The sequence below is a fragment of the Pocillopora damicornis genome, chromosome 2, assembly GCF_964200805.1.
Source record: "Pocillopora damicornis chromosome 2, jaPocDami1.2, whole genome shotgun sequence".
NCBI classification, from domain to species: domain Eukaryota; kingdom Metazoa; phylum Cnidaria; class Anthozoa; order Scleractinia; family Pocilloporidae; genus Pocillopora; species Pocillopora damicornis.
The window spans coordinates 27,265,155-27,290,836 of NC_142671.1; the positions used below are offsets into that span (position 1 = coordinate 27,265,155).

Sequence of the window (25,682 nt, forward strand, 5' to 3'; positions counted from 1 at the left end):
TGCACTAAACAGAAGGTGACTGAAACAGAAACTGAGGAGGAAAATGTCATAGAGGTGGAATGTGGGTCTGAGGATTTGTTTGTTTGGTCAAGCGCTTGGAGTGATACAGAAACAGAAACAGAAACAACGGATGGAGATTGGAATTTGCAGAGGGGCTCCACAGATTCCACTGGAGAGGATGAGACTGAAGAAGATCCAGCAGATGAAGATTTAGAGAAGGATATCAGGTGGGTACTATTTGTAACAACCTTCTTTGCTTTATTATATTCATAATCTTTTTCTTAAATAATGAAATGCATTCATTTACTTCTAAAATATAGTTTTCTGCTCCATTTTAAAGACTGTTTTTATGATTACTCTGGAACATATGGGCATATCCTCTTGCAAGCCAGACTTGAAAAATAATGGAGAATTGCTCAAATTGCACACAGTCACTTTCAATATCTTCAAAGCAACCAGGAAATATAGTAGATATAAAGCATCAAAGTAAATAATAGGGTATCATATGATTCAAATGACCAAGACACACTTTAAATTTGCAGAGTTGATTCTGACACTCCTGGGTATGATGAACCCAAGTTCACCATGTTCTACAGCATGCTGTTGCAACTGTTTACAATGTTCTGTTTCAACTGCAAAGGAAATTATCCAAAAGCTAGAATGAGGCAGTGTGGAACCCTGGTCAAAGTGACTCAGACTTGTTCACAATGTCACCAAGAGTACTCTTGGAAATCACAACCAACTGTTCTGGGAAAATACCCTGTTGGTAATATCCTATTGAGTTTTGGAGTCTTGGTGGTTGGTTCATCTATAAGCAAGGTCTTGCTGGTGTTCCACCATATGGGACTCTGTGGATATTCTGGGCACACCTTTTTTGACATCAAAGGTATTTCCTGTTCCCTGCTGTCCTTCTATACTGGGAAAGATATCAGGCTAATCTGACAGAGAGTATAAAGAAGATAAAAAATGTGGCTTGGAGAGGGGATGGCAGGTTTGATTCCATGCGGCACTCTGCCAAATATGGAGTGTACACAATGTTTTGTACCACAACCTTGAAGGTTGTCCACTTTGAACAAGTTCAGGTAAGTTTTGTATGAATACTGGTTATTAGTGTATACCACTCAGGTGAATAGTGCTTTTCATGTGTGCTGATTGGCTAGTTGGAAGTGGCTTGCAGATACTATTCACCTCCTCAAGCGAAGAGACAAACACGTGTCTCAACAATGTAATTTTTCAAACCTTTTCTTGGTTTATTGACAGAAAGAAATTAATTTCTTTGGTTTCTGGGTTTCTGTGTTGTATATACCTAAATAATTATGATATAAATTATGGGTTTAATGAAATGGAATGGTCTGATCAATAATAGACAAAATGATAATGATATTAATAATAATAATAGTAATAATAATAAAAATTACAAGAACCAATGATTTGTATGGTATTTCCTGGTGGTTTGATAACCTTTATTTTCTTGTTTGTCTCAGGCAAATGAAACCGGAGGCAGTCAACAGACTGAACTGGAAGGAGCGAAGAGGTGTTTTTCTTTTTTGCAGCATCTTGGTTTACCAATTGGTATTTTTGTGTCTGATAGGCACAGAGGCATTGCAAAATGGATTAGAGAGAACTGTGTCAACACCAAGCACTACATTATTGTAGTTTGATATATGGCATGTGACAAGATCACTAGGGAAAAAGTTGCTGGCTCTGAGTAGAGAGAAAGGATGTGAAATTATAAAAGAGTGGATGAAGGGAATAAGAAAGCATCTCTACTGGTGTGCAACCTCAACAAAGGCTGGGTTTGAGTCCCTCGTCCTTGCCAAATGGAATTCATTTTTGTCATGCCAGCAACAAGCACAACAACCACCCAGATCCACTTTACAAACAGTGCTGTCATGGACAGCTTGAACCCAGGAAGAGGATTAGAGTTTGTATGAAAATCAATAATATACTGCATATCTTTTTCAACTTGCCATTGCCAGTTCTGTTTTTGTTTACAATACCCCTTAGACAATTAACTTAATCCACTGTTATCAACAAACTAGACCATCATGTAATTTCTTGCATATTTACCTTTAACAAGAACTGAAGCATTTGACAAACTGAAATTGCTGTTGACCAAGAAAATGTTACTGAATGACATGAAGAAACTTTCACCAGATGCCCAGACATGTTGCCTTGAAGGCTTCCATGCAACCTTGAACTGTTGGCATCCTAAAACGAATTGTTTTACTTGGCTGGAGACTCTCAGCAGGTAATTTTGATTGTGTAGTAATACGTTTTCTTTTTTCATAGATTTTTATTTTTCTAAATCCACCAAGTCGATGATGTAGATTGGCCACCATAAGGTGTTCTAAGGCTTTCTTAGCTTTAAAACCACTTTACTGTGACCAATCTACAAAATTAACTCAGTTGATAAAACCAAATTATTTTGTTATACTTCTCTACTGATACAGCACCAGTTTCCTTAGAAAATTACCCCATTTATTTCTGAGGGAGTCACTTGTAATAATTTTATGTTCATGTCTCTTGCTTAATCAGAATATATCTATGTTTTGGTGTTTCTTTCCTCTAAATGATTTCCAGTCATTTTTTTGTATGAAGTTATAAAATGGACATGAATTTGCTCATTCCTGAAATTTTTTTTTAAGGCACATACTTGCAAGTTTCCATTTCAATGAGAATGAGAACTTACAGAGGGAAACACAAAAGATAGTTGATGGAAAAGAGTACGTTTGGGTCACTTACCCAAAATTAAAAATGGGAGAGGAAGTTGTGTGAGAGGTGGCATGCCCACCTACCTATGTTTTAATACTTTGCTTTGCTTGCCACATTCTCTGGTAAAACCCCAATACCCTTTAAAATAGTATTTCTTGTTTAAAAATACCCTGAACCTGAACTGTTTACATACCTTTTTGTATATTATAATATATATATATATATATATATATATATATATATATATATATATATATATATATATATATATATATATATATATATATTTTGTTGTTGTTGTTGTTTTCAGGTTATGTTGATGGTTTGAAGAAACTACTCTTCTATTTTCCAAAAGAAAAGAGGGAGGAAATAATTAAGAAGTATGCATCAAGAACACCTGAGCCCCTCAATCAGCAGTTTTCGGAAAGATTGAGCAAGGAGGAAGCTATAAAGGCATATAACACAAAAAAAGGCAATGAAGAAAACAGCATTATTCCCACTTGGTTAGTTAATAGCCTTATCAATTCATTCATTTCAACTATCCAAATTTAACATGAAATGAATATAATATTACAATGAAGTGTTAGTAAGTGTGAATTATCTCATTTTCGCCACCTGTCTGTGGGGGGCTGCTTATTTATCCACCTGTGGATATGCAACTGTCTACTCAAAGTTGGGAATGCCTGTAGATGGGCTTTGTTGTTAAATGTGAATTTTTTATTCCCAACTCAAGACAAGTGAGAATGAAGCACATTTGTATTCAGTCTGGATTAAACACCATTTGTCTATGGGCATACAAAGTAACACACCTACACTGTAACGATGCACTTACATACTATATCACCATTGTTATCCTATAGAATCAGAACAAACTTCACAGCAAGCTGATGGCAACAGTGAACCAAACAGTAGTCAATCCACTTCTAGACGCACCCGAAAAAGCAAGAAGCCATCTCATTGTCACAAGAAGAAAAGTGGCAAATAAAGTGACTCACAGTTTGTTATCCATATCTGCTTTCTCATGGTCTTTATTACTATTTGTTGAAGTATATACAAAATGACATGGCCCATGCAAATGACACTAAACCGGGAGCATTTTTTTATCACAATTTTTTTTCATGGACCAATGAAGTACATTTACAAGAGTTCAATGCTCCTTTCCATCCTGGACATTAGCATATCCCCTGTGTTGTTGTGTGTTGTTTTTTTTCCTTACACTGTGATAAACACAAGCTGAGAGAGGTCGTCTGTTTTCCCAGCCTATGTACCCACAAAGCCACCTCGTTGTCCATCTATATGCAACGGCTCTGATGAACCTATATGTAAACATAAAAGTGAGAAATGAAGACATCTACAGTTCAAGTAATTACCGGACCTTCATTCCTAACTGAATGACAGGAGACTCGTTTCTTATGACTGGAGAATTAAAATATTAATATGAAACCACAACTATCTCAATTATTAGGTCAAGCGATTAAAACAAGAATGACATAGAACTACATATTTAAAAGGAAAAAAACCTTACTCGTTTTCTGACCCTCTACTGCGGCGACGATAGGTTCCTCCATCTTGGCGTCTTAGGAGAGGAGCGACTTGCAGAAGAACGGCGCGGTTCGTAATGGCGTTGGAGTCTTCATGTTTGGTGATGCAATTGATTCGTTCGATCAAACCATCAAACTTCAATTTCGCGGACGAATTAGAAACATCGAAACTCGAGGGCAGCGACCAACATCTCAGTATCACCCTGCTCGCATTCACACCTGGAAGAGGTAAAGGAAAAATTATCGGACAAACTTAGCAACGCAGGAGCGCATATCAGCCCTGCTTATGTTCAAAAGGAATCAAGGTAAATCTTTCAACTTACCTTGAATCCACACTCACATTTCCTTCAAATCTAGACTCCTAAGTCGACGGGGTAAGTCCATCAGTATCTGTTTCTTCTTCATTTGCGTTCGGGCTTACTTCTTCGCCACAATCCGCAAGCGGCTCATCTTCATATGGGATGATAACACCATCGATAACTCTGGTTTCGCTATCTGAACTGTCACTCTGCTCCCAATCGAGACCCGTAGAGGAGTCACACGATTCATTACTGACCTCGGAGTCACTGGATGTCGCGGAAACAGACACGGCGGAAAGCGACGGATTTGAGAAGTACGCGTGGTTTTGTTGTGAATTAATTGTTTACTGATCAAGCGATCAAACAACGTGACGTCATAACCTTGTTTCTCGTCCCCAGTCTCCTGAGACAGTTTTTAGTTAGAAATCGAGCAAGTTTTGCATGAAAAAAAGCGGTCAGAGAAAAAAATTATCATTTTATAACTCTCTCACAGCTTATCATACATATTGAACTGCCAAAATCCGGGGAAAAAATTTTCTTGTCATATACACTTTAAACAAGCAAACGAAACCAAAAACTGCATAACCAACATCGATGGTAGTGAGCTGGTTGTAAAGAGGAACATTGCAAGATATGTCGAGGAAACAGGGAAAATTGAAATGGACAGAGCTTATGAATAGGGATCTTCTGGAATGCAAGAGAACAGCGAAGGATCTGATATCGTCTGTGGACCCTCCACGAAACGCTTCCGGGAGGAAGAAGGGTTATATCGGAGTAATGGTGGATTTATGGGAAGAAAAGGGTTACGGATACTTGGGGCTGAAAAGCCAGAATTTACGGGATCAAGCCTCGAGATTGGAAAAATGGAGCAAGAGCAGAACTATACACGAAATAATAGCACTTTATTCGAGAGTGGGAACAGGTTAGAAATTGAGTCGGATGATATAGAAGAGAAGGCGGCCGAGGAAAATAATAATCAAGCTGACTTGCGAAACATTCAAAACAATAGCCCGCAGCAGCAGTTTGAAAACGCTAATTCCGTTATCTCGGATTTTCATCAGCCAGTAACAACCGAGAGTGGCCGAGTACCTTCTCCCACGGGACTGGCTAGTACAATAGTCACAGATCAAAACAAAATCAAACAAAATCTGCCCGATTATGTTTTGTTTCCTTCCGAAATAAAGAACAAAACATGGGGTAATATTAGCCACGCGAGCTTCTGTAATATTGTCAATGGTGTTTACGACGAAATCGTCTACTACAGGAGAAATATATCCAATTTACCATCTAGCCGTGCAGGGAAGAGTTTCATTGAAGAATTAACTTTCTGGATTAAGCAGTTCAATGCAGATTCTGATTTGAACTCAGTTGCCTTGAAAGCATTCATGGTGCTCCCAACTTTGATCCTGCAGAAACCGTCCGCTACTTCTAAAAGCGAGGAACACAGCGCAGCAATAGAGAGTCGATTAGCTCTCTGGAAACAAAGGGAGCTTGATTTGTTGCTTAAAGAAGTGAGGTTTATACAGGGAAAATTTGTGAACTCTAAGAAAGCTAGGACGGTCGAGGACGTATCCAAAGTTCTTTCAAAACTGGTTCTGCAAAGAAAATTGTTAGCCGCAATGAAACTCCTAGATAACGAGAGCTCGTCTGGCCTGCTCAACCTATCACCAGACGTCCTGCGAGGATTACATGACAAGCATCCAGAGGCGGCTGATATTGCAGAGGAGAGTTTGTTGCACGGTCCAGTTGATTATATTCCACCAAACGTGTATGATCTCATAGACCAAGAAATGATTTACAACTCAGCAAGCAAAACCAAAGGCTCGGCAGGGCCATCGGGAATGGACTCGGAGCTTTATAGGAGAATCCTGTGCTCTAAGAACTGTAAGACTGAGGGTAGAATCCTAAGAGAAGAGATAGCTGTGTTTACGAGAAATCTGCTTAAGAAATCGTACAATCCATTTTTCCTGGAAGCCTTTACATCTTGCAGGCTCATCCCGCTCGACAAGAACCCTGGAATCAGACAAATGGGCGTTGGAGAGGTCCTAAGGCGAATAGTGGGGAAAACGGTCAGTGGTTTCTTAAAGGAGGAAATAAGAGAAGCGGCAAGTCCCCTACATGTTTGTGCTGGTCATGATGCAGGGGCGGAGGCTGCGATACATGCAATGAGCCAAGTGTTTGAAGAAGAAGGAACAGATGGGATTCTGTTGATCGATGCAAGTAACGCCTTTAAGCAAATGAATAGGTCAGCGGATTCGCACAGTATCCAGATCACATGCAAAGAAATGGCGCTCTATGTAATAAACACCTATAGAAGCCCATCTAGACTGTTTATCTGCGGTGGAGGTAAAATACTTTCACAAGAAGGCACTACGCAAGGGGATCCCCTAGCGATGCCATGGTACTCAGTCAATACATCTATAATGATTCAGAATCTGAGAGCGCACTGCCCGATTGTTAAACAGGTGTGGCTTGCAGATGACTCTGCTGGAGGAGGGAGAATCGCGCAGTTGTACGACTGATACAAGCAATTGAGTAAAGAGAGAGAAATGTTTGGATATCTCGTGAACGGGTCAAAGTGCTAGCTGATTGTTAAGTCTGAGGCACTTGCAGATGAAGCAAAGAGGGTGTTTGGAGATGAAGTCAATATAACAACTGAAGGTCAGCGCCATCTAGGAGCAGTCATTCCGTCGCAAGAATACAAAGATCAATTTTGAGGAGAAAATTCGCACATGGAAAGAGGAAATCGAACGGCTCTACGAAATTGAAAAGAGTCAGCCACACAGCGTACATTGCCTTCACAAAAGGGTACAAGTTAAAGTTCACCTACTTTATGCGCACTATAGATTCGTTTGAGGATTATGTCGATCCAATCCAGGAGGCGATTGACGACCTACTTCTTCCAATCAGAGCCTCTCCCTAACGAGGTGCGTCTACTTGTCACCTTAACAACATCTCAAGGGGGTCTGAGCATGCCAGATTTGAGAGCTGAGGCGCCACAACAGTTTGCTGCCTCGAAGTCAACTACTGCGCACGTAGATTCTATCACATCGCAGAGTACATTTATGGTGCCAGGCGAAAGCTCTATGGAAGAGCTTAAGAGACATCACCAGTCACTTAAGAGGGCGCGTGACAAAGAGAAAATGGAAAGCATTAACTCAACTCTTTCCCAGATCTGCTGCGACTAGTTAATCAATCGAGAGACAAGGGCGCAAGCTCTTGATTAAATGCGATGCCTCTCGCAGATCAGGGCTTAGCCCTTAATAAGCAGGAGTTCAGAGACTCGCTACGCTTACGGTATATTTTGCCTCTAGTCGATCTACCAAGTCTGTGTGTGTGTGTGTGGGGGGGGGGGGGAATAAATTTACTGTAGGCCATACCCTCTCATGTAAAAAGGGGGGCTTTGTAGCGCAGAGCCAGAGCAAGAGAAACAACACCGTAAACAATGCACAAAGAAGAAAACATTTTCGTTATCTATTTCTGTTAAGAGAACCAAACCAAAATAAAAGATGGGGAAATACTCAAAAGATACCCTTCAAACATGCTGATGAACGACCTAGAGTTGAGCTGTCGATGTAACAGTGGCTGACACTGTAAAAAGATGGTTTCTTGCTTTGTTTCAAAATCTATGTATTACAACAGCTGATTCGGACAGTTTTTCTTTTTTAAAATTTCGATAAAAAGCTCCACAGAAATATTTTGTCAATTTGAATCATACGTACGCGGCATTTCGCAATAACTTTCTATCAGTTTTAAAGAAACCTTGATACAACGTGCTGATTGATTCACGTATTTCGTGAGAAAAAAAAAAGTGTTCGAAGCGGTCGAAAATAAGTCACGATGGCTCTTTCTCCAAAACAACCTCGTGTTAAAGAATAATGTTGAGTCAGTCCATAGTAATCTATATGAATGATAATCCAGATTAAAAGGAATGTCTGCAAGGTGCATGACAAGGTATATAATTAAAAAACTCTTGATACCATTTAAAAAATATGCAACTATTTTTAACATTATCGGATATATCTTCATTAGCCTCACTGAAATATAACCTGGTTTTATTATTATTTCATTATCCTAAGGCCGAATAGCATTTTTTATTTGTATTCAGGAACCCTTGGGCTCCGTGATTTTTTTTATAAAACGGTAGTAGTATGGCGGAAAAACTATTTCGTTGCTGTTAGCTGTAGTACAATCTTTGTGAAACTTGAGGTTTTATGTGATCTTATTAAGCAGTTATTGGGTGTTTGGCTCCATGGTTAACCAAATTCAATTTCAATTTATTGATTTCTGACTTTTTTGCTTCACTTTTCATTAACGTTGATTTACAGTAGAGGAGTCTTACTTACAGTGTCAACATCCCCCGGTAGGAAACCTTAATGCCAGCGAACACTCCAGACGGTAAATCCTGTAACTGGTTGTTGGACAAGTTCCTGGAATAAATAAGTCATTTCAACGAAATGTGAACTCTGGTGTCTGCAACATGTGTGTTTTCCGACATCTTGAAAGCACCCGATACTTTTTCAAAATAATAACATGAACGTTTGTATTTACCTCACATGAGTGGATAATTAGATCAAGTTACTCTACCCTTAGATCTTCATGCAAAATAACATTGTTCGATTAATCTGCCAACATTTGGAGGAGGGATGGTTTTCTGAGCAGTGGTACAAATTCTAAAAGATGGCGAACATTTTGGTCAGATTAATTGCTTGTCGATAACTTAAACTCGCAAATTGAAAGAAATGGAGGACTCATTTTAAATCCCTTGTTGTTATATTCTTTTAACCCGTTGGTGCTAAGTCCGAATAGTTTATTGAAACGCCAAGTGACCAGAGAGGGAATCTTTCATTCGAAACGATGAGAAGTAACGTTGATATTAGCAGGTAAATGTAATGTGAAATTCTTTCAGAACTCTCAGCATAGATTTATTAACACACTAAATATTAACTGAATTTTCATTTGAGCCACGAGCACTAATTTTCTACTGAGTGACATCCATCCACGAATAACATTTGTACCGAGCGTTTTTAGCGCCGGTTGTCGTTATATGGTCCTGAGCGGTATTGTAGAGACTAAATGACTGTAAATAGATGAAAATCATGTATGTGAACTGCGAATATATAAATGAATATAGAAGCAATCCTCGCGTCAATGAACGCTGCTTAAGCATTAGCGAAAATAAGGTACAAATTCCGTACAAGCCTGAATTTTTTTCAGGCCTTATTTTCCCTAGCTACTGCTTAAGTGGTGTTCATTACTGCGAGGAAATCAGTACTCATTTCTTTATCTGCAGTTCACTTATATAACTTTCATATATTTACAGCCATTTATTCATCAATTCACGGGTTTATTTGGAAGCAACATAATGATCGGCTCCTAATTGGCTTGTTAGCTCAGTTGGTAGAGCGCTGCACCGGTATCGTAGAGGTCATGGGTTCAAATCCCGTACAGGGATACAGCGTTTCATGCCTCATTTTCACTACTGCTTAAGATTGAGATGTTCATTACTGCGAGGATCGCTTCCATACTCATTGTATAGACTGTTTTCATAGCATTATGAGCGGTTTGTGACAACTAACGTCAAGCATTCATCAGAGGTGTCATAGCGGTGGTATTCAAAAGCTCACCAGCGATGTCTTTAAGCGGTTGCCTTTGACTGTTTCTCAAACTGTTTTCCAGCGGTGGTCTTTAGGCCTTCATCACCGCTGTTAAAGCGCTTGCATTAAACCGTTCCTGAGCGATTTAGCAGCTGTTACCCCCTGGTGGTCTTGCAGCGAATGCGCTTCTGAGCCGTTTTTTTGTGGCTAATGCCTTCTACAGGAGGCGAAGCCAGATAAGTTGTCGAGATTAGCGAGTGAGTGAGTGAGTGAAACGATAGAATTCTGATTAGTGTTTTTTCGGTGTTTTCATTCCGACATTCGTATTTGATACACAGTTGAATTCTCTTCTTTTGTGATTTCTAGCTTATAGCCACTAGCATATCATATTTACAGACTTTACAGTTCTAACCTTGACACTACGGAAGACAGCAAAAGACGATAAACATATCACAATCATTTCCGGATTGCGCGCGATTCAAAACAAAGTTTTCCCTGTAGAAATAGATGTGATCGGCACAATAATACAGAGGAAAAATTTTCCTTCGAAGAGAGAGCGTTTACCGTTTAAATCAACAAATTATGTGAGACCGAAGTTATAATAATCTTTTGGTTCTTCCTGTGACACTACAAAAGACGATAAAACATCTCAAAATAGTTTCTCAGTGCCATCCATCGAAGTATAATTGAAATCAAAACTTTTCCTTGCAAAAATATCTTAGTAGCTGTGATCTGAACATCATGGAAGCTTTGCGCAATTTTTTTCTTCAAAAAAGGAGAGTATTTTTCTGTTTGAATCAACGAATTATGTCCAAAGAGCCGTTAAATTTGCGAAGCGAGGAAGCTGCGAAATACGTACCCCGAGTTATTCAACAGAATGATGGAACGGTAGATCACCGGAATGGCGAAACATTTTAAGACGCGGAGTGACGGAATATTTTAAAACGCGGAATGCCTTTTGGTTTTGAACAAAAGTCTAAAAGAAAAAAATGGAATTGCAATGCAATAGGAAAATGTTTTAAAAATTGTGCTACACCAGCAGCCACATGCGGTCTTTCACTGTCTCTTTTATGGAGGATGTCTTGAAATGTTGAATTTTGAAATTTGTGTCTTAGTTTTCGAGGGTCTTTGCTTTCGTTACAACCGTTTCCTTTAAGCGTTTCATCAGCAGTGTTGTATATAGTGTTTGTATACAGGCGTTCTTTAAACGACTAGTCTCAACCAGAATGCATTGCGGCGAAGTGGCCATTCTCAACGTTTTCTGTATTACAGTAAAGGTAAGGCTTAAGGTGAGAAGCGATTGGAAAAACTAAAGCAACTCCTGAGGTGTTTTCTGTCTCAGATTGCTCTGAAATCACTTAACATACAAGAGCATAATTCTGTTACTCGTTTTCTTGTTACTCCGTTACTCCTTGCCCCGTTACTCTGTTTAGTAACACCCTTATCATAGAGGGAATCTCAAGTTTGTGAAGGCCACTACTTAAAATAAGTTGACTAGGCCGCGTAAGAGGGGCTGCAACCCGAAGTAATTATTTTTCTTCATTGTTTCCTATTTATTTATTTATTATTTATTATGCAGTTGTCCTCATTTTTTGTTTTGCTATTTCTTGATTACGGCGTCAACTGCCTAAAGCGAGAAACTTCAATGTCAGCAAACACTCCTGGCGGTAAATCCTGTAACTGGTTTTTGGACAAATCCCCGAAACCAATAATTCATCTCAACGGAGCGGGAATTATGCTGCCTCTGATATATCTTCTCCTACATCTTGAAAGCACATGATACTTTTCAAAATTCTAGAAACGTTTTCATTTACTTACAATTCAGATTAACGGATAATAACTAGTTTGACATTTCTCTACCCTGGAGATCCTATTGCAAAACTGAATGCGTTCAAAGCAATCTGCCTACCACTTTCACACCATTTTTGTTTTCTAAGTGGGGGTGCACATTTTAAAGAAGGCAAATAATTTAATCAGATTCATTGCCTAAAATTAAAACGCTCAAATTTAAAGAAATGAAGGAGACATTATTTGATCACCCTCTGTTAGATTCCTTTTAAACTCGCTGGTCGTATATTCGAAACTTAAACTGACCAACCAACAAACGGCTTCCTCGGAGTTTCCGTCCTGACCGCTTAAAGTACTACCGCTTATTGTTCGTTTTCCTCGAGGACCATTCAATCGCATGATCGAAAATACACCTGTAGGTGACCACTTCAGGCTTTATCGTCTCTGTGCAACAAATTTTGCCTAAGTTTAGGATCCTTGGGTATTTACGCGACCCAAGAGATTGGAAGACATAAGCAACGTAGTATGGGGAGCGAAGAAAAGCGTCACGCTGTTTTCAAAGTTTATGATGTTAGTATCACTTTCTTTATCGTCTACTTTAACTTGTTGATTTTTAAAAAGGAGGCGAAATAGATTGAAACTGTCGGAAAAGTGACGTCAGCCGTGTAACCTCGCAACGCAAAACCAAGGGTGGTCTTTAGGATTGTGGGTTTGTAAAAGATATAGGCTAAGATCGACGCCATACGAAGCGTGTGACGACTAGAATAAAGATAGGAAAAGAAAACTACGCGAGTGACTAGTGTTGCTATACTGGGATTTCCAACTCTAACTGGCACCTCCGACGGGACGGAGATCGAGACATGGAACTGGAGGCACTTCAGAAGAATTTGGACGCAAAACTCAAGCTTTTGGCGTACAAGCAAGAAAAGGGAAAGGGCATTGTGGACAAGGCAAACGCGACAACTATTGGGAGACACCGTGACGGGTTGGTGTGTTTAGCAAAAGAAGCGGACGAGATCAAATTAAAGATCGAAGAGAAGAAGATTGCAAAGGGTGAGCAAATGGACGAGGTATGTGCATGGAGCAATGAAATAGACAAATTTATTGAGGGTGTAGACGCGGAGATCGAATACCTTGGGAAGTGTTTGGGGGAGGTGAAGAAAAAATCGCAAATGGCCGAAAAAGAAAGCGAGAAAGCGACAATCGCGAAGGAGAGAGAGGAGCAACTCGCGTTTGAAAAAGCACAATGGGAAATGAAGCTTGATTACGAAAAAAAATCAGAAGAATTAGGTAGCAAAAAAGGGAAAGGGTTATCAGGCGATTCCGGAATGCACGCAAAGTTGCCAAAGCTATCAATAACGAAGTTTGATGGGTCCTTCGAACAATGGCTCTCTTTTTGGAACAAATTTTCCGCGGAAATAGACGCGACGGATCTGTCAGCAGTGACAAAGTTCGCTTATCTAAAGGAACTCCTTGTTACAAAGGTACGAGCGGACATAGATGGACTCCCGTTCAATCTTGAGGGGTACGAAAGGGCGAAGGCCATCCTAAAATCGGAGTACGGGAAAACGTCAAAAATTGTAAATGCATATGTAAACAACATCATGGGTTTGCCTACCATCACAAGCGCCAGTCCAAAAGAAATTAATGAGTTTTACAAAAGGCTTCTGTTCAAAGTACAAAGCTTAGAGACGCTCGGGAAGTTACGTGAAGTCTCCGGAAATGTGAGGGCGGTGTTAGACAAACTGAAAGGAATAAAGGGAGACTTAGTCCGGGGACACGAAGATTGGCGAGACTGGGATTTCGCTAAACTGATTCAGGCAATTAAAGGTTGGAGAGACATAAATTCAGAAGGAGAAGAAGGCGATGGTGCGAGTGTGTCCAAGAGGAAGAATGATCGCAACGACTGGAATGGCCGCGTTCCGCCGCCACGCGGAAGGTCTTATCAGGTCCAACAACAAGCAAATGGAGGACAGATGCGCGGATGCGTCTATTGCGATGACACGAACCACACATCCGCTAATTGCACCAAAGTTGTCGCGGTCGGAGACCGCAAACGAATTCTGAGCCAAAAACAGTTGTGTTTTAATTGTACAAGTGACAAACACAGAGCAGACAGCTGTAGAAGCCGCGGGTGTCATAACTGTCAACGCCGACATCACACGTCAATATGTGATCACCCACCAAACGGTCACACAACGAGGGGAAGATTTATGACGGCACAAAACAAAGGAACAGAGAGAGTCGTGTATCCCGTTGTTGTCGTAGAAGTAAATGGAATCAAATGCCGCGCACTCCTAGACACTGGGGCAGGCAGCTCATACGCGTCGTCAGCTATCCTTGAACACCTGGGAAACAAACCGCTACGAGAAGAATTCAAGCGCATAGAGATGATGCTTGGGTCAACAAACAAGGTCATCGGAGTTCATAGCGTGACGATTGGCAGCCTTGATGGAAAATTTCGATTGGAAACGGAAGTCACCAGAGTGGACCGTAGTACATTGCTATCACTTGACAACCCAGGATATGCTGGGATACTGGAGAAATATCCCTACTTGGATGGGGTATACATGGACGACAGAGACGAGAAGCCTGAGCTACCAGTCCACATTATCCTGGGTGCGAGCGAGTACGCGAAAATAAAGACAGAAACCATACCAAAGATCGGACTTGAACTTTGTGCACGTTTCCACCCAGTCGCGTTAACAGGTGATATCAAGCAAGCGTTCTTACAAGTACGAATACGGGAAGAAGACAGGGATGCCATGAGATTCCACTGGATCACGGACTTGCAATCCAGGCGAGTGGAAATACTGAGATTCACGAGAGCTCTGTTTGGTTTGGCCCCATCGCCCTTTCTTCTTGGGGGAGTTATCAAACAACACCTGGAAGCCTGTCGTACCGAGAATCCGGACCTGGTGAGGGAAATAGAGAAGAGTCTATACGTCGATGACCTTATCAGCGGGGGACCCACCGTAAAAGCTGCCCTTGAAGTCAAAGCAGGCGTCACCCATGTCTTTAACCAAGCCTCATTCAAGCTGCACAAGTGGCATTTAAATGTTCCGGCAGTGGAGTCCCCTGGTGAGTCTCTTAGCGAAGATACTACATTCGCGAAAGAACAGTTGGGTGCACCTCAAGAAGGAGGGGGATCTATTCTCGGGCTTCCATGGAACAAGCGACAAGATACCATTGAAATAAATTTCCCAACTGACCGCACCCAAGTGACAAAAAGAGGGATACTAGCGAAGATAGCAAGAGTGTATGACCCGTTAGGGCTCGCAGCGCCTATGACATTGAGTGGAAAACTACTGTACCGAGACGCATGTGATTTGAAAGTCGGATGGGATGCTCAACTTCCTGGTCAACTGGGAACCAAGTGGTCAAGATGGGAAGCACAGCTACCAGTGAGCATTTCCGTACCCAGAGCCATACCTCAACACTTTGAAGAGATCAGCAACATTGAGCTACATTGTTTCGGCGACGCAAGCGGACAAGGCGTTTCTGCGGCAGTGTACGGTGTCATATCTCAACCATCCGGGAATAGTGTTGGGCTGATAGCAGCCAAAGCTAGACTGGCGAAGCAAGGCCTCACCATCCCCCGCCTCGAGTTGGTCTCCGGTCACATGGCGACCAATCTCATTGTGAACGTTAAGGAAGCATTAGAGGGTTTCCCAGTTGGAAATATGGTTTGCTGGTTGGACAGCAGCGTTGCGTTACATTGGATCAAGGGAGCAGGGAGTTACAAGCAGTTCGTAAGCAATCGAGTGCAGAAAATCCAGCAACACCCAGAAGTAAACTGGCGTCATGTGGGTACAAAGGACAACCCAGCTGACCTTGGCAGTCGGAGCGGAAGCGTGGAAAATGAAGAGCTATGGTGGAGAAGGCCTGAGTGGCTACTAGACCGAGAGCGATGGCCAGCCGATATTAAGACAACGGCCACACCAGACAGTCAGGCGGAAGCAAAAGTGATACGGGAAGTATTCGCTGTAGCACAAGCTAAGACAGACATCCTAGACGCCTTGCTGATCAAGTTCAACTTATGGAAAACCCTAAGGGTTTGTGCGTGGGTGACTCGATTCATACATAACCTACGGAGCGAAAAGACGAGAAGATCTAAGGGACCACTCACGACAGAGGAGATCGAGATGCAGCGACACCTGTGGCTAAAGCGAACACAGGTGAATTTCAAGAGAGACGAGCGGTTCGAAGATCATCGTGTTCAGCTGAACCTACAAGAAAACGCAGACGGGTTACTGGAATGCCGAGGGCGGATTCAGGGAGACTATCCCATTTACTTGCCTGAGTCTCATCCGTTCGCGGAGAAGATGGTGGCAGACGCACATATCAGGACACTCCACGGGGGAGTGAGCCTCACAATGGCAAAGATTCGTGAAAGGTACTGGGTTCCCAGGTTGCGTCGCCTTGCAAAAAGAGTCGTTAAAGCTTGTAACGGCTGCAAGCGGTTCCGCGCCACAGCGTTCGCGGTTCCGCCACCAGGACAGCTACCAAGGGATCGTACCGAAGGAGAAAATGCGTTCCAAGTAGTCGGAGTGGATTTCGCCGGACCACTGAAGTATAGAAAGGGGAGGAATCATGAAGGCAAAGCTTACATAACGCTTTACGCCTGTAGCCTGACCAGAGGTATTTACCTTGAGCTACTACCCAGCCTAGAAACGGGAGAATTCCTTCGATGCCTGAAACGGTTTATCGCCCGACGTGGGCGGCCAGAAAAGATTTACTCAGACAACGGGAGTACCTTCGTGGCAGCAGCTAAGTGGCTGAAACAAGTGATGACTGACGAACGCCTCAACGAATTCCTCTCCCGTCAAGAAATCAAGTGGCAATTCAACCTGAGCAGAGCACCCTGGTGGGGAGGGCAGTTCGAGAGAATGGTTGGATTGGTGAAGAGAAGTCTACAGAAGACCATTGGAAACGGGTTCCTAACGTGGACCGAGTTAGAGGAGGTTATACTAGACGTAGAGGTTGCAGTCAACAACCGACCTTTGAGTTACGTGGAGGACGATGTGCAGCTACCGATCTTGACCCCCCACTCCCTGTTGTTTGGACAACCAAATGCACTACTCGAGTTGGAACCGCACCGCATAGAAGACGGTGAATTACGCAAGCGAGCAAAGTATCTCAGACGATGCAAGGAGGCCGTCTGGAAGCGATGGACGGGGGAGTACTTAAAGGGGCTGCGCGAACGCCATCGTCTAAAGAATCCTGGAAAGGCCGAAAATCCTATTGTGGGCGAGGTCGTGCTGATCAAGTCGGACGACAAGAATCGCGGGAAATGGAAGGTCGGGATCGTCACGGAACTAATCAAAGGGCGTGACGGTGTTGTCCGGGGAGCAAAGTTGCGCACAGGGACCTCACATCTAGAGCGAGCAGTACAGCAGCTGTATCCGTTAGAACTGTCATGTGATCGACCGGGAGACGGCGACAGACCTCCAACGACCGAGTTGCGCATTGAAGCGCCAGCGTTCAGGCCTTCCCGTGATGCAGCCGTCGCAGCAAGATTACGTATGGAGGATCTTGCTCACGATGAGGAAGGGGATTGAACTTTGAACCAAACCGAAACAGATTGGATGACAACAGCGGATCGGATGCTTGAACATTCTACTTATGAACTGAACATCTGCCACTATGGCTACTGATTGATCAATGATTAGTGTGATTAGGGAATCGATTGAGAATTCTAGATGATAGATTCGTTCGTAAAATTTAAGCGATAAGGTTCATTTCTCGGCAGACATTTGCTCTCCGAGACAAATGGGGGGAGGGTGTCGGAAAAGTGACGTCAGCCGTGTAACCTCGCAACGCAAAACCAAGGGTGGTCTTTAGGATTGTGGGTTTGTAAAAGATATAGGCTAAGATCGACGCCATACGAAGCGTGTGACGACTAGAATAAAGATAGGAAAAGAAAACTACGCGAGTGACTAGTGTTGCTATACTGGGATTTCCAACAAAACATCATTTTGGGTCAATCGAAAAGGGTACGGAAGTTTTTATATATTAAATACCGTTTATGAAGTTGTAAACAAAAACATGCAACTAAAGCGAGAATGCTTGTGAGTTTGATTATTTAGGAAGCCGTTTTGGGCTCAAAGAAGTCTCAGAAGGAATTTCATGGGCAGTACGAGAGATAATTGTACAAATAAGGTGTGATCGTAAAGATATGCAATGGGTAAAAAATGTCGATGAAGTCGCAGACAGAGTTTATCGAGTGGCGATAAAAGAGCGCGATTATAAAAAGACGAGGAATGGGTGGAAAAACATTTGGCTCATTAAAAAAATGTTTGAACTTTGGACTATGATGGAGCCGCAGTAAGAGGTTATTTTGAAGCTAAGTTCGAGCGTCAGCTGTACGAAAGAGAATGTTTTTCAAGCGCATAGTGGATCGAAAACTTATTTTGCCCGATGGACGCCGGCGCGAAGATTGAACTTTCTTAACTCCCTCCCATATGTCATCCATTTGATAAGCAACATCAAGATATGAAAAATAGAGTCTAATCTAGAAAAAAACGAAAAACTGAAATCTTCCTCAAGCTAATCCAAAGAAACATGATTCGGTAGCTGTCCTGCTTGAGAGAGCGGAAATTTGACTTTGGTGACTTTTTTGAGTTTTTTTTTATGAGGAGGAGCATAGACAACATTTAAGAGGGGTGAGGATTTGAATCAATTATCTTGATTACTTGTTCATGCGTGTACCTTCATGGAAACGAAATTAGAGATCAAGGGACAAGAGTACTTTAATGAAAGACTATTTTCCTCCAATTCAATTCGGCCGGGGTTGTCCTAGAGACGTTAACATTTCAAATAAATCCCACCCTAAGACTACCACCTGGACCATCTCCAGAACTCATGTTTAAGTTTAAGCTTTGAAACTAAAGGATATTCGTAAAGTTAATATCTTTTTCGGGGAAAGTTCTATGATAGAGTTCAATGCTTGAATAAGCTGTCTAGAGATAAAACTATAAGAATTTTCCAAAACCAAAACAAAAACTTGTACCCGGAATCGAAACTGCTATGTCACAGGCACACCATGATCCTAATAGATAACGCATGTTTTAAAGCCAAAACATTCCTTGATAAAATCACACCACCTCAGGAATATGAAACCTTATTATCGGCTCAATGGGCTAAAGAGGGTTAAACAGCGAAGATTATTTACCAGTTATGTCATCATGTTGAACGAGTTGGTAACACATAGTGAGCATTATGGAATTGTATTGTTTGAATTAATTTCATAACTGGATCTAACCATGCTAAACGACATTTTGTTATCCAGTTACCATGGTACACTTAAGTCCCCAAGGGATGTAGATAAGACTCTTACCGGACTCCAAATAAATATGAAATGTAAGTGGACTAAGTTGTACAAGAGAAGTTGCCAATCTAAGAAATATTGTACTGTTTTATATTTTTTGACGGGATGTTCAGATTCCAACTCATTCTGATGTGAAAGCCCATATCATGTCTCTATACATCGGCACGTGATTATAAAATCACCAATGAATGTTCGTAAGCTAAAGAAACATCATTCTTACAGATATTCCAGTCTTGTGTTGTTACTAAAGGCCCCTGCTGGCAAGTTCTGCAACTTGTTTTTGGACAAGTCCCTAGGAACAAATTAACAAATCAATTACCTATTTATGGAGGGAGTAAGTTTCTAAAGAAACTTTGGTGCCGCGTCGGTGGAAGAGTGTAACTTATTTGATAACGTAAATTAGCGATTTGCTCTGACGAAGGGCTAACGCTTGAAACGTTAGCTTTGAAACTATATACGGTAACCAATTTACGTTATCAAATCAGTTGATTATACCAAATTACCTAAGTATTTTATTTTCTACACTGGTAACCTGAATTACCTAGTTTTCAAATATATAAGAGAATCGCACTGTCCGTATGGTGCTTGTTAATTTGAGCTTCACGTACAAATGAATCAGCTATGAGTTTTTCCTTTAACTTCAAACCATTTGTCGATCTAATGGCTGAAAAGATCTGATGAAATGTACATTCATCAGGATTATCCTTATGCCATTCACCTTTTTGATCAAGCAGTGACCATTTAAACAAGATAACTTTTATGAACTAATAGATCAGAAAACCTCCTCCAACAATTCGGTTTGAACGTTTTAACCAATTCCACATCCACGAGGAATATCCGTGGCGAACAATTTCTTAACAAGTTTTGCCCAGTTTTTTTTGGCTCAAACGATTACCATAGCAACACTTCAGTCTACTACAGTGCCATCCAGTTTTAGCTTTCCGTGTATATCACCCAAAAACGAGTTCGGTAAACGCAAGATTTGATTATTCAATACCAGTCAGCATATCATGACCTAGCTCTAAGAAACTTTTAAAAATATCAGTGGAATAAATTTGGACCCACCATAAATTATCGAAAAGCTATGATAGCGCTGAAACTACCTTACAAGCTTTTTTTGTTTTCAAAGACTTAAACAAACCTACCTCTTTATGTGCTAATTGCAATTTAGCATGAAGAAAAGGTGTGATCAATAAACTCGCTTTTGAGTGACAAGCTCATACTGTTAAAATTAAGGTTGTTTTTAAAATACCGCATAGTTAAAATGGTGAATTTCTGCGGCACGGAAATAAAATGCCCGACCTCATTAAATCTTGGGTTTATAAAAAATAGGAAATTTTCTTAAAACCTCCGTAACGGCCATGGGTTTTCGTAATGAGCTGACCGAAAACGATTTTCTTTCACTTGGCCTCGATCAAAGGGAGCGTGTACACTTGAAATGATTAATTATACACTAAAGATAATTTTCGAAAATACCAGAGCTTAATTTGACCAACGCTTTTGCTGTTTACCAAACCAGCAAATAAAAAATAAATAAATATGCAATGGTAATGATGCTCACGGAAACACCCGAAATGTTTTTTGGCTATCTTAGAGGATAGTGAATACATGTAACATCAATTTTTCCTCCACAGCAAGGATTAGAAGCAAGTATTTATATTCTTATAGTAATTTCAATGCTGCGCTCAGAAGTAATTCTGTCTCACTTTGTGCAACAGCTTTAAGTGACTTCTTTCCCATGAATATAGAGGTTAGCTCCGAAGGCTTAAACTGGGTCCGATCTACTACTTGGCTCTTAGCAATAAACTGATATGCTTCTCATGCAGAGCACTTTGTATAAAGCTGATCTAAGATATATCGACGATTCTCTGTTTAGTTCGAGTATTTTTACACTGCAATGGTAAGTGTTCTTTGAGTACGATATGAAATAATGAACTTAAGAAATTTACTGAAGTCCAAATTTTCAGCTGATCTCAATATCGTTTTCTTTTACTTATCTCGCCGTGTAACTTTCCAAGCTGCTTTACTTAAGACATTAAGTTTTTTCTACCTAAAAGTTTTACAGAGCCGGAAGAGAGCTTTAAAAATATAGTAAAGATGGACGAAATTTTTCCAAGTTTATCATGGATGATCTATTTCCCATGTGAGGGTCATTTCGCCCGTCAGTGTTTATGTTCTACGTTCGAATCGAGCAAAAGAATAAATACTCTGATATTGATGGTCCGACATAGATACCTTATCAAAGTTTACTCATCACTCAGAAATTACACATCACATGGAGGTAATCTATGGAAATACTTTGATTATGTCCAAGAGAAATGATAGATTGACACTGATTTCGTTACTAGATTCAACGGGTTTTCTTTGTCAGGTTGTAGTTGCTGGTGTTGTTGTTTTTGTTGTCCTTTCACCAACTTAACATTTGCAGGTGGGCTCTAAGGTCTAACTTAATATTTTCATGATCAAGCTCAATGTGTAGACCTTTACGTGGAATAGCGGACATAATAATTTTTAAAGTGAATTTTGCCAAATCAAAATGCATGAATTTAGCTAATTTGCGAAATTCATGCAATTTGATTTGCGAAACACACCCGAAGAACCTCACTGAATGAAACATTATTTTCCATCCGTTAATCTTCAATATATCAAAATACAAAATAGGTTGACAAAGTCAATATGACTTACAGTTTTATCAGATTAGAATTTCTGCTGAAAACTTCTTTCGGCAAGTGCTTCAATTTGTTGTTTGAGAGCGTGCTGCAACAAAAAAGAGAGTCAGTTTTAACTCAAATTGTGAAAGGATAATCAGCAGCTAGCAGAAAAACCGTCATCTGTTTTTACCGAATGAGTGTCCAAAGAGAAAAAACCGGTAGAGAAACTCTTGATCGAAAGTAAAACAAAGTCAATATCTCAAACTCCTGCGTAAATCTGACTGAAAATTAACCTGTACAACATTTTCAAATACATTGAATATGCTTTCACTGGTTTTTTTTACATTCTAAGTTAAATCAGTTGGCTCTTCCTTCATTTCAACACTCTGAATGCAGATAGAAAGGGAAAATCACCCGAAGCATCTGGTTCAACAGTTATGGAATGTAATTCTTGTTATTTCTTATGAAATTTCTTATAAAATTACAAACGGCCATAAAATGATTTTGTCTTTAGTATAACATCTCGTACTTTAGGCAATCATTGTGTCACCTTCAAATTCGAACAAAGGCCAAATTTGAGGCTGAATCGTTTACATGAAAAAATTACGCATGTCTGATTGGCTGAAAACGATTGCATTTTTCATATAAATTCTTATTGGCGCTGCCAAAATTTCGTCCTTCTTGACGTACTTCTGTGGTGAGTTTTTCATATGTAAGTCATTAACAAGACTAACAAGTAATGACATGATTTCGAGTGCAATTTGGTGTAAATAAGCGCATGTAAATCTGTCAAAGACGGACTCGTGCAATTTTTTTGTCTTTGAAAATTTTTTAGTATTTATTAACATCATATTGCACTCGAAATCATGTCGTTACCTAAACTTATATGATGTATTAAGAACTTACAGTTTTCCTGTAGCTCGGGGAATTTTCTCTGGAATTGACTTAAGCTGTTTTGTTCCACAGTCGGCCGATAATAAGTTCTTCATGTTACCTTTAAGGACTTTGCATTGGCACTGTTGAGGGCACTCTGACAAACAAAAACAGGCTTCCATTAAAAATTGATATTTGAATCATATCTGTGTGTTCGAATCAAATTGATGATGACACGTTACAAAGTATACCATCCGTTTAGCTAAGCATTGTTCAAAACCATCCAAAACTAAAATGCTCTCTCATCGAAATGAAGACATATTTCACATCACATTTTTTATTTCTATTCAGCCGTTGGTGCAAAACAGCTCATTATAATCACGAGCATGATTTTTATTCGCCACGTATGAAAATGATCTAAAATACTTAATTATTGGGATTTGTTGCTCTCTGGTATTTTCCGTTTGATCTGTTCAAAGATAAGGAGAATAGTAAAGTCAATCCGGTGCAAACTTTGTTAAATTTTTCCATGTTCACGACGTAGATTCAAATAGACCGAACCTTATACCGCCAGAGTCGCATTAGAGCTTTTTTTGTTTGTTTAAGCGAAAAATATGTCAACGAGTTGTGTTAAATGAGTGCTACCCCCAATTTTAAAACCTTTTTGCGGATCGCCAAAATTTCGCCAATCTTCAAAGGAGTCGATATCCTGCCTCGCAGGCATAGCGAACAATCTTGTTTTTAAACCATTTAGCTATCATCGTACACAAGACATGTTCAGATAAAATTTAAGCGGGAAAAATACGCTGTGGTCCGCTAAAGTAGTTTGGCGCACGCGATGGCAGGACATCTGACCCTCAGTTTTCGTTTGATGGAAACGAGGAATTTGAGTGACGTTTTTATTCGAATGTCTGACTCGTACCCTGGGCCCGGTCACTGGCGGCAATTTGGAGAACAATCGGCTTTAACGAGTACTTCTCCTTCCAATGGAATCATCGAAGCCAGCACAAGTGGCGCAAGCTGCGACCAAAAAGATCGACAGGAAAAAAGAAAGCGGAATACGATACATGGTCCCAAGCTCGAACCATGACTCCAATGAACGCGGAGACCTCGACTACGGACGGTTTCGAAAGCGAGCTCTATTTAATAGAAGTCTTCGCCCTCTACGTCTAAGAGTTGATACTAGCCGCATAGAAGCCTGCTGATAATATACCAACAAGATAAAAAACGCAACGTTGTTTTGCAGAGAAAGAAAGCTGCGAAGATAATCATTCGATGACGATCCATACTTTTCCCAGTAATTTAGCGATAACTTTTTCTTTATCCTTTAGTAGAGGGAGATGGGTTCGTGATTGACGAACGTGTCAATCAATGAAGTTTTGATCAAAGGATACTAGTTTGATACGTCCGCCTCCAAAAATTGAAAATTGCAAAAATGTTTGCCAATGTTTGGCTCGCGAAAAATTGACAGATATTTGAATTCGCTCCAGTGCGACCCGGCCCTTAAATTCTCAATTTCAAATAGATTCAAATAGACCGACCTACTAATCCTCTATTTTCTTATGTGACGTATACGGCGAACGACTTAAAGATGGCTATCCTGACCGAAAAAAGGCTCTCAATTTTCTATAAACTGATTTTATTGCGTGCATTGCCTCTTGCGCGGTCGCAGTAATAGAAAATGCCTTTAGGTTAGCAATTTGAGCTCAGGGGAAAACCGCACTAACGTCACTTGCGACTTTTGCTAGTTGTTTATTTATCCATTCTGAACGATTTTGCGATTATTCAATAGTTTGAACAGCACAGTTTTTGATGGTACTTTTTCTTGGGCAGCGGTCAATCGAGTCAATTAATAATTTTTTTAAAAGCAAAAGCATGAAAACTAATCTTTTAATAATTAAAAAAAGACACTTAGTTGTTTTATGTTTTACTTCATAAATGTGACGTTTCAGGTTACCTTTGAATAAAATTGTAGAAGGTTTTATTCTAAAACAAAAAGTTCCCAAAATCGACATAAGACAAAGAGTAAGGTTTACCAAAAGCATACACAACAACTGAGATCCCCTTGAAGTAAAGATGTAACTTGAGACTTACTCTCGACAACAAGACTGATGTTTTTTGGCTCCTGGTCGTCCACTTCGCAGCTGTAACTTGTATTTCCTTCTTCTTCAGTGACGTTGATATGAAGTCGCACACTAGTGCTGTTTTGCACAACAGCGCCATTCTTTCTCCAAACAATGCGAGGAGCTGGTCCACCTTCCGCCGGGCACCACAACGATGACAAATGATTGAGAAGGACAAACTGAGTCTCTGCGACGTTTATCAGGTTGGTGGGAACTAAGCACAAACATAATAAGACATATCATCTAGAATAAATTATACCATTAAGAAAATCAAAACACTTAAACCTAAGAATACTTACCTCTTGCATTTAGTGCTTTTCCTTCATAGGAACTGTTATACGTTAGCCAGTATCTATGGTTAGATGAAAATCTTAACCACATGTTCTGTCCACTGGAACGTAGTTTAAAGAGAGGAACGTATCTTCCACAAAATACACCCAAAAGATTTCCCGACTGATTATAGCCATCACGGATCTCAAGATATTCCTCATCAGCACAAGGTGCTCCAGGTGAGTAAGGGTCCATCCATAGCTTCAATTCTATTTCCACATATTTCCCTTTTTCTACTTGAAGACGGTGGGTTGTATCAAAGTATGGGATATATCGGGAATATGCCCCCGCGATTATTGCAACTGTAACAAAGAACATAATTTCACAGAGGAATAAGCATACATACTTTGAACAGTTAGCTCATTAATGACTGTCTACTTGCTTCACTTATCGTGTGCGTAAACGATAATGCAAACTCATGATAGACTCTGAGAT

General features: G+C 40.5%; 4 protein-coding genes and 2 pseudogenes across 6 annotated transcripts in view; 4 read left to right on the top strand and 2 right to left on the bottom strand.

Annotated features, from left to right (window-relative positions):
• LOC149050568 (uncharacterized) overlaps positions 1-25,682 on the top strand; it is a 195,225-nt pseudogene that overhangs the window by 316 nt on the left and 169,227 nt on the right. The window contains exons 2-3 of the transcript XR_016182692.1: positions 13-227; positions 543-1,082. The product of XR_016182692.1 is annotated as an uncharacterized LOC149050568 (transcript). The remainder of the gene's footprint in view (positions 1-12; positions 228-542; positions 1,083-25,682) is intronic.
• Positions 3,713-4,893, bottom strand: LOC149050569 (uncharacterized; annotated as a pseudogene). The gene is made up of 3 exons (XR_016183984.1): positions 4,580-4,893; positions 4,241-4,475; positions 3,713-4,031 (listed from the first exon to the last, which is right to left on the bottom strand). The product of XR_016183984.1 is annotated as an uncharacterized LOC149050569 (transcript).
• LOC149050570 (uncharacterized) lies at positions 5,248-8,546 on the top strand. Its single transcript, XM_089197531.1, has one exon. The coding sequence runs from the start codon at positions 5,248-5,250 to the stop codon at positions 7,075-7,077; it is 1,830 nt and encodes a 609-aa protein (XP_089053657.1). The 3' UTR covers positions 7,078-8,546.
• On the bottom strand, positions 7,987-25,565 carry LOC149050571 (uncharacterized). Its single transcript, XM_089197532.1, has 6 exons — positions 25,217-25,565; positions 24,889-25,131; positions 22,828-22,951; positions 21,956-22,027; positions 19,491-19,562; positions 7,987-8,985 (listed from the first exon to the last, which is right to left on the bottom strand). Exons 1-6 carry the CDS (start codon positions 25,563-25,565, stop codon positions 8,898-8,900), a joined length of 948 nt encoding a protein of 315 aa, XP_089053658.1. The 3' UTR covers positions 7,987-8,897.
• LOC149050572 (uncharacterized) lies at positions 12,796-14,618 on the top strand (the record flags this gene model as incomplete). The annotated part of the gene is made up of 1 exon (XM_089197533.1): positions 12,796-14,618. A coding segment is annotated over exon 1 (1,818 nt), but the record flags the coding sequence as incomplete, so codon positions are not given.
• LOC149050573 (uncharacterized) lies at positions 14,626-17,844 on the top strand. Its single transcript, XM_089198132.1, has one exon. It carries the CDS (start codon positions 14,706-14,708, stop codon positions 17,499-17,501), a length of 2,796 nt encoding a protein of 931 aa, XP_089054258.1. The 5' UTR covers positions 14,626-14,705; the 3' UTR covers positions 17,502-17,844.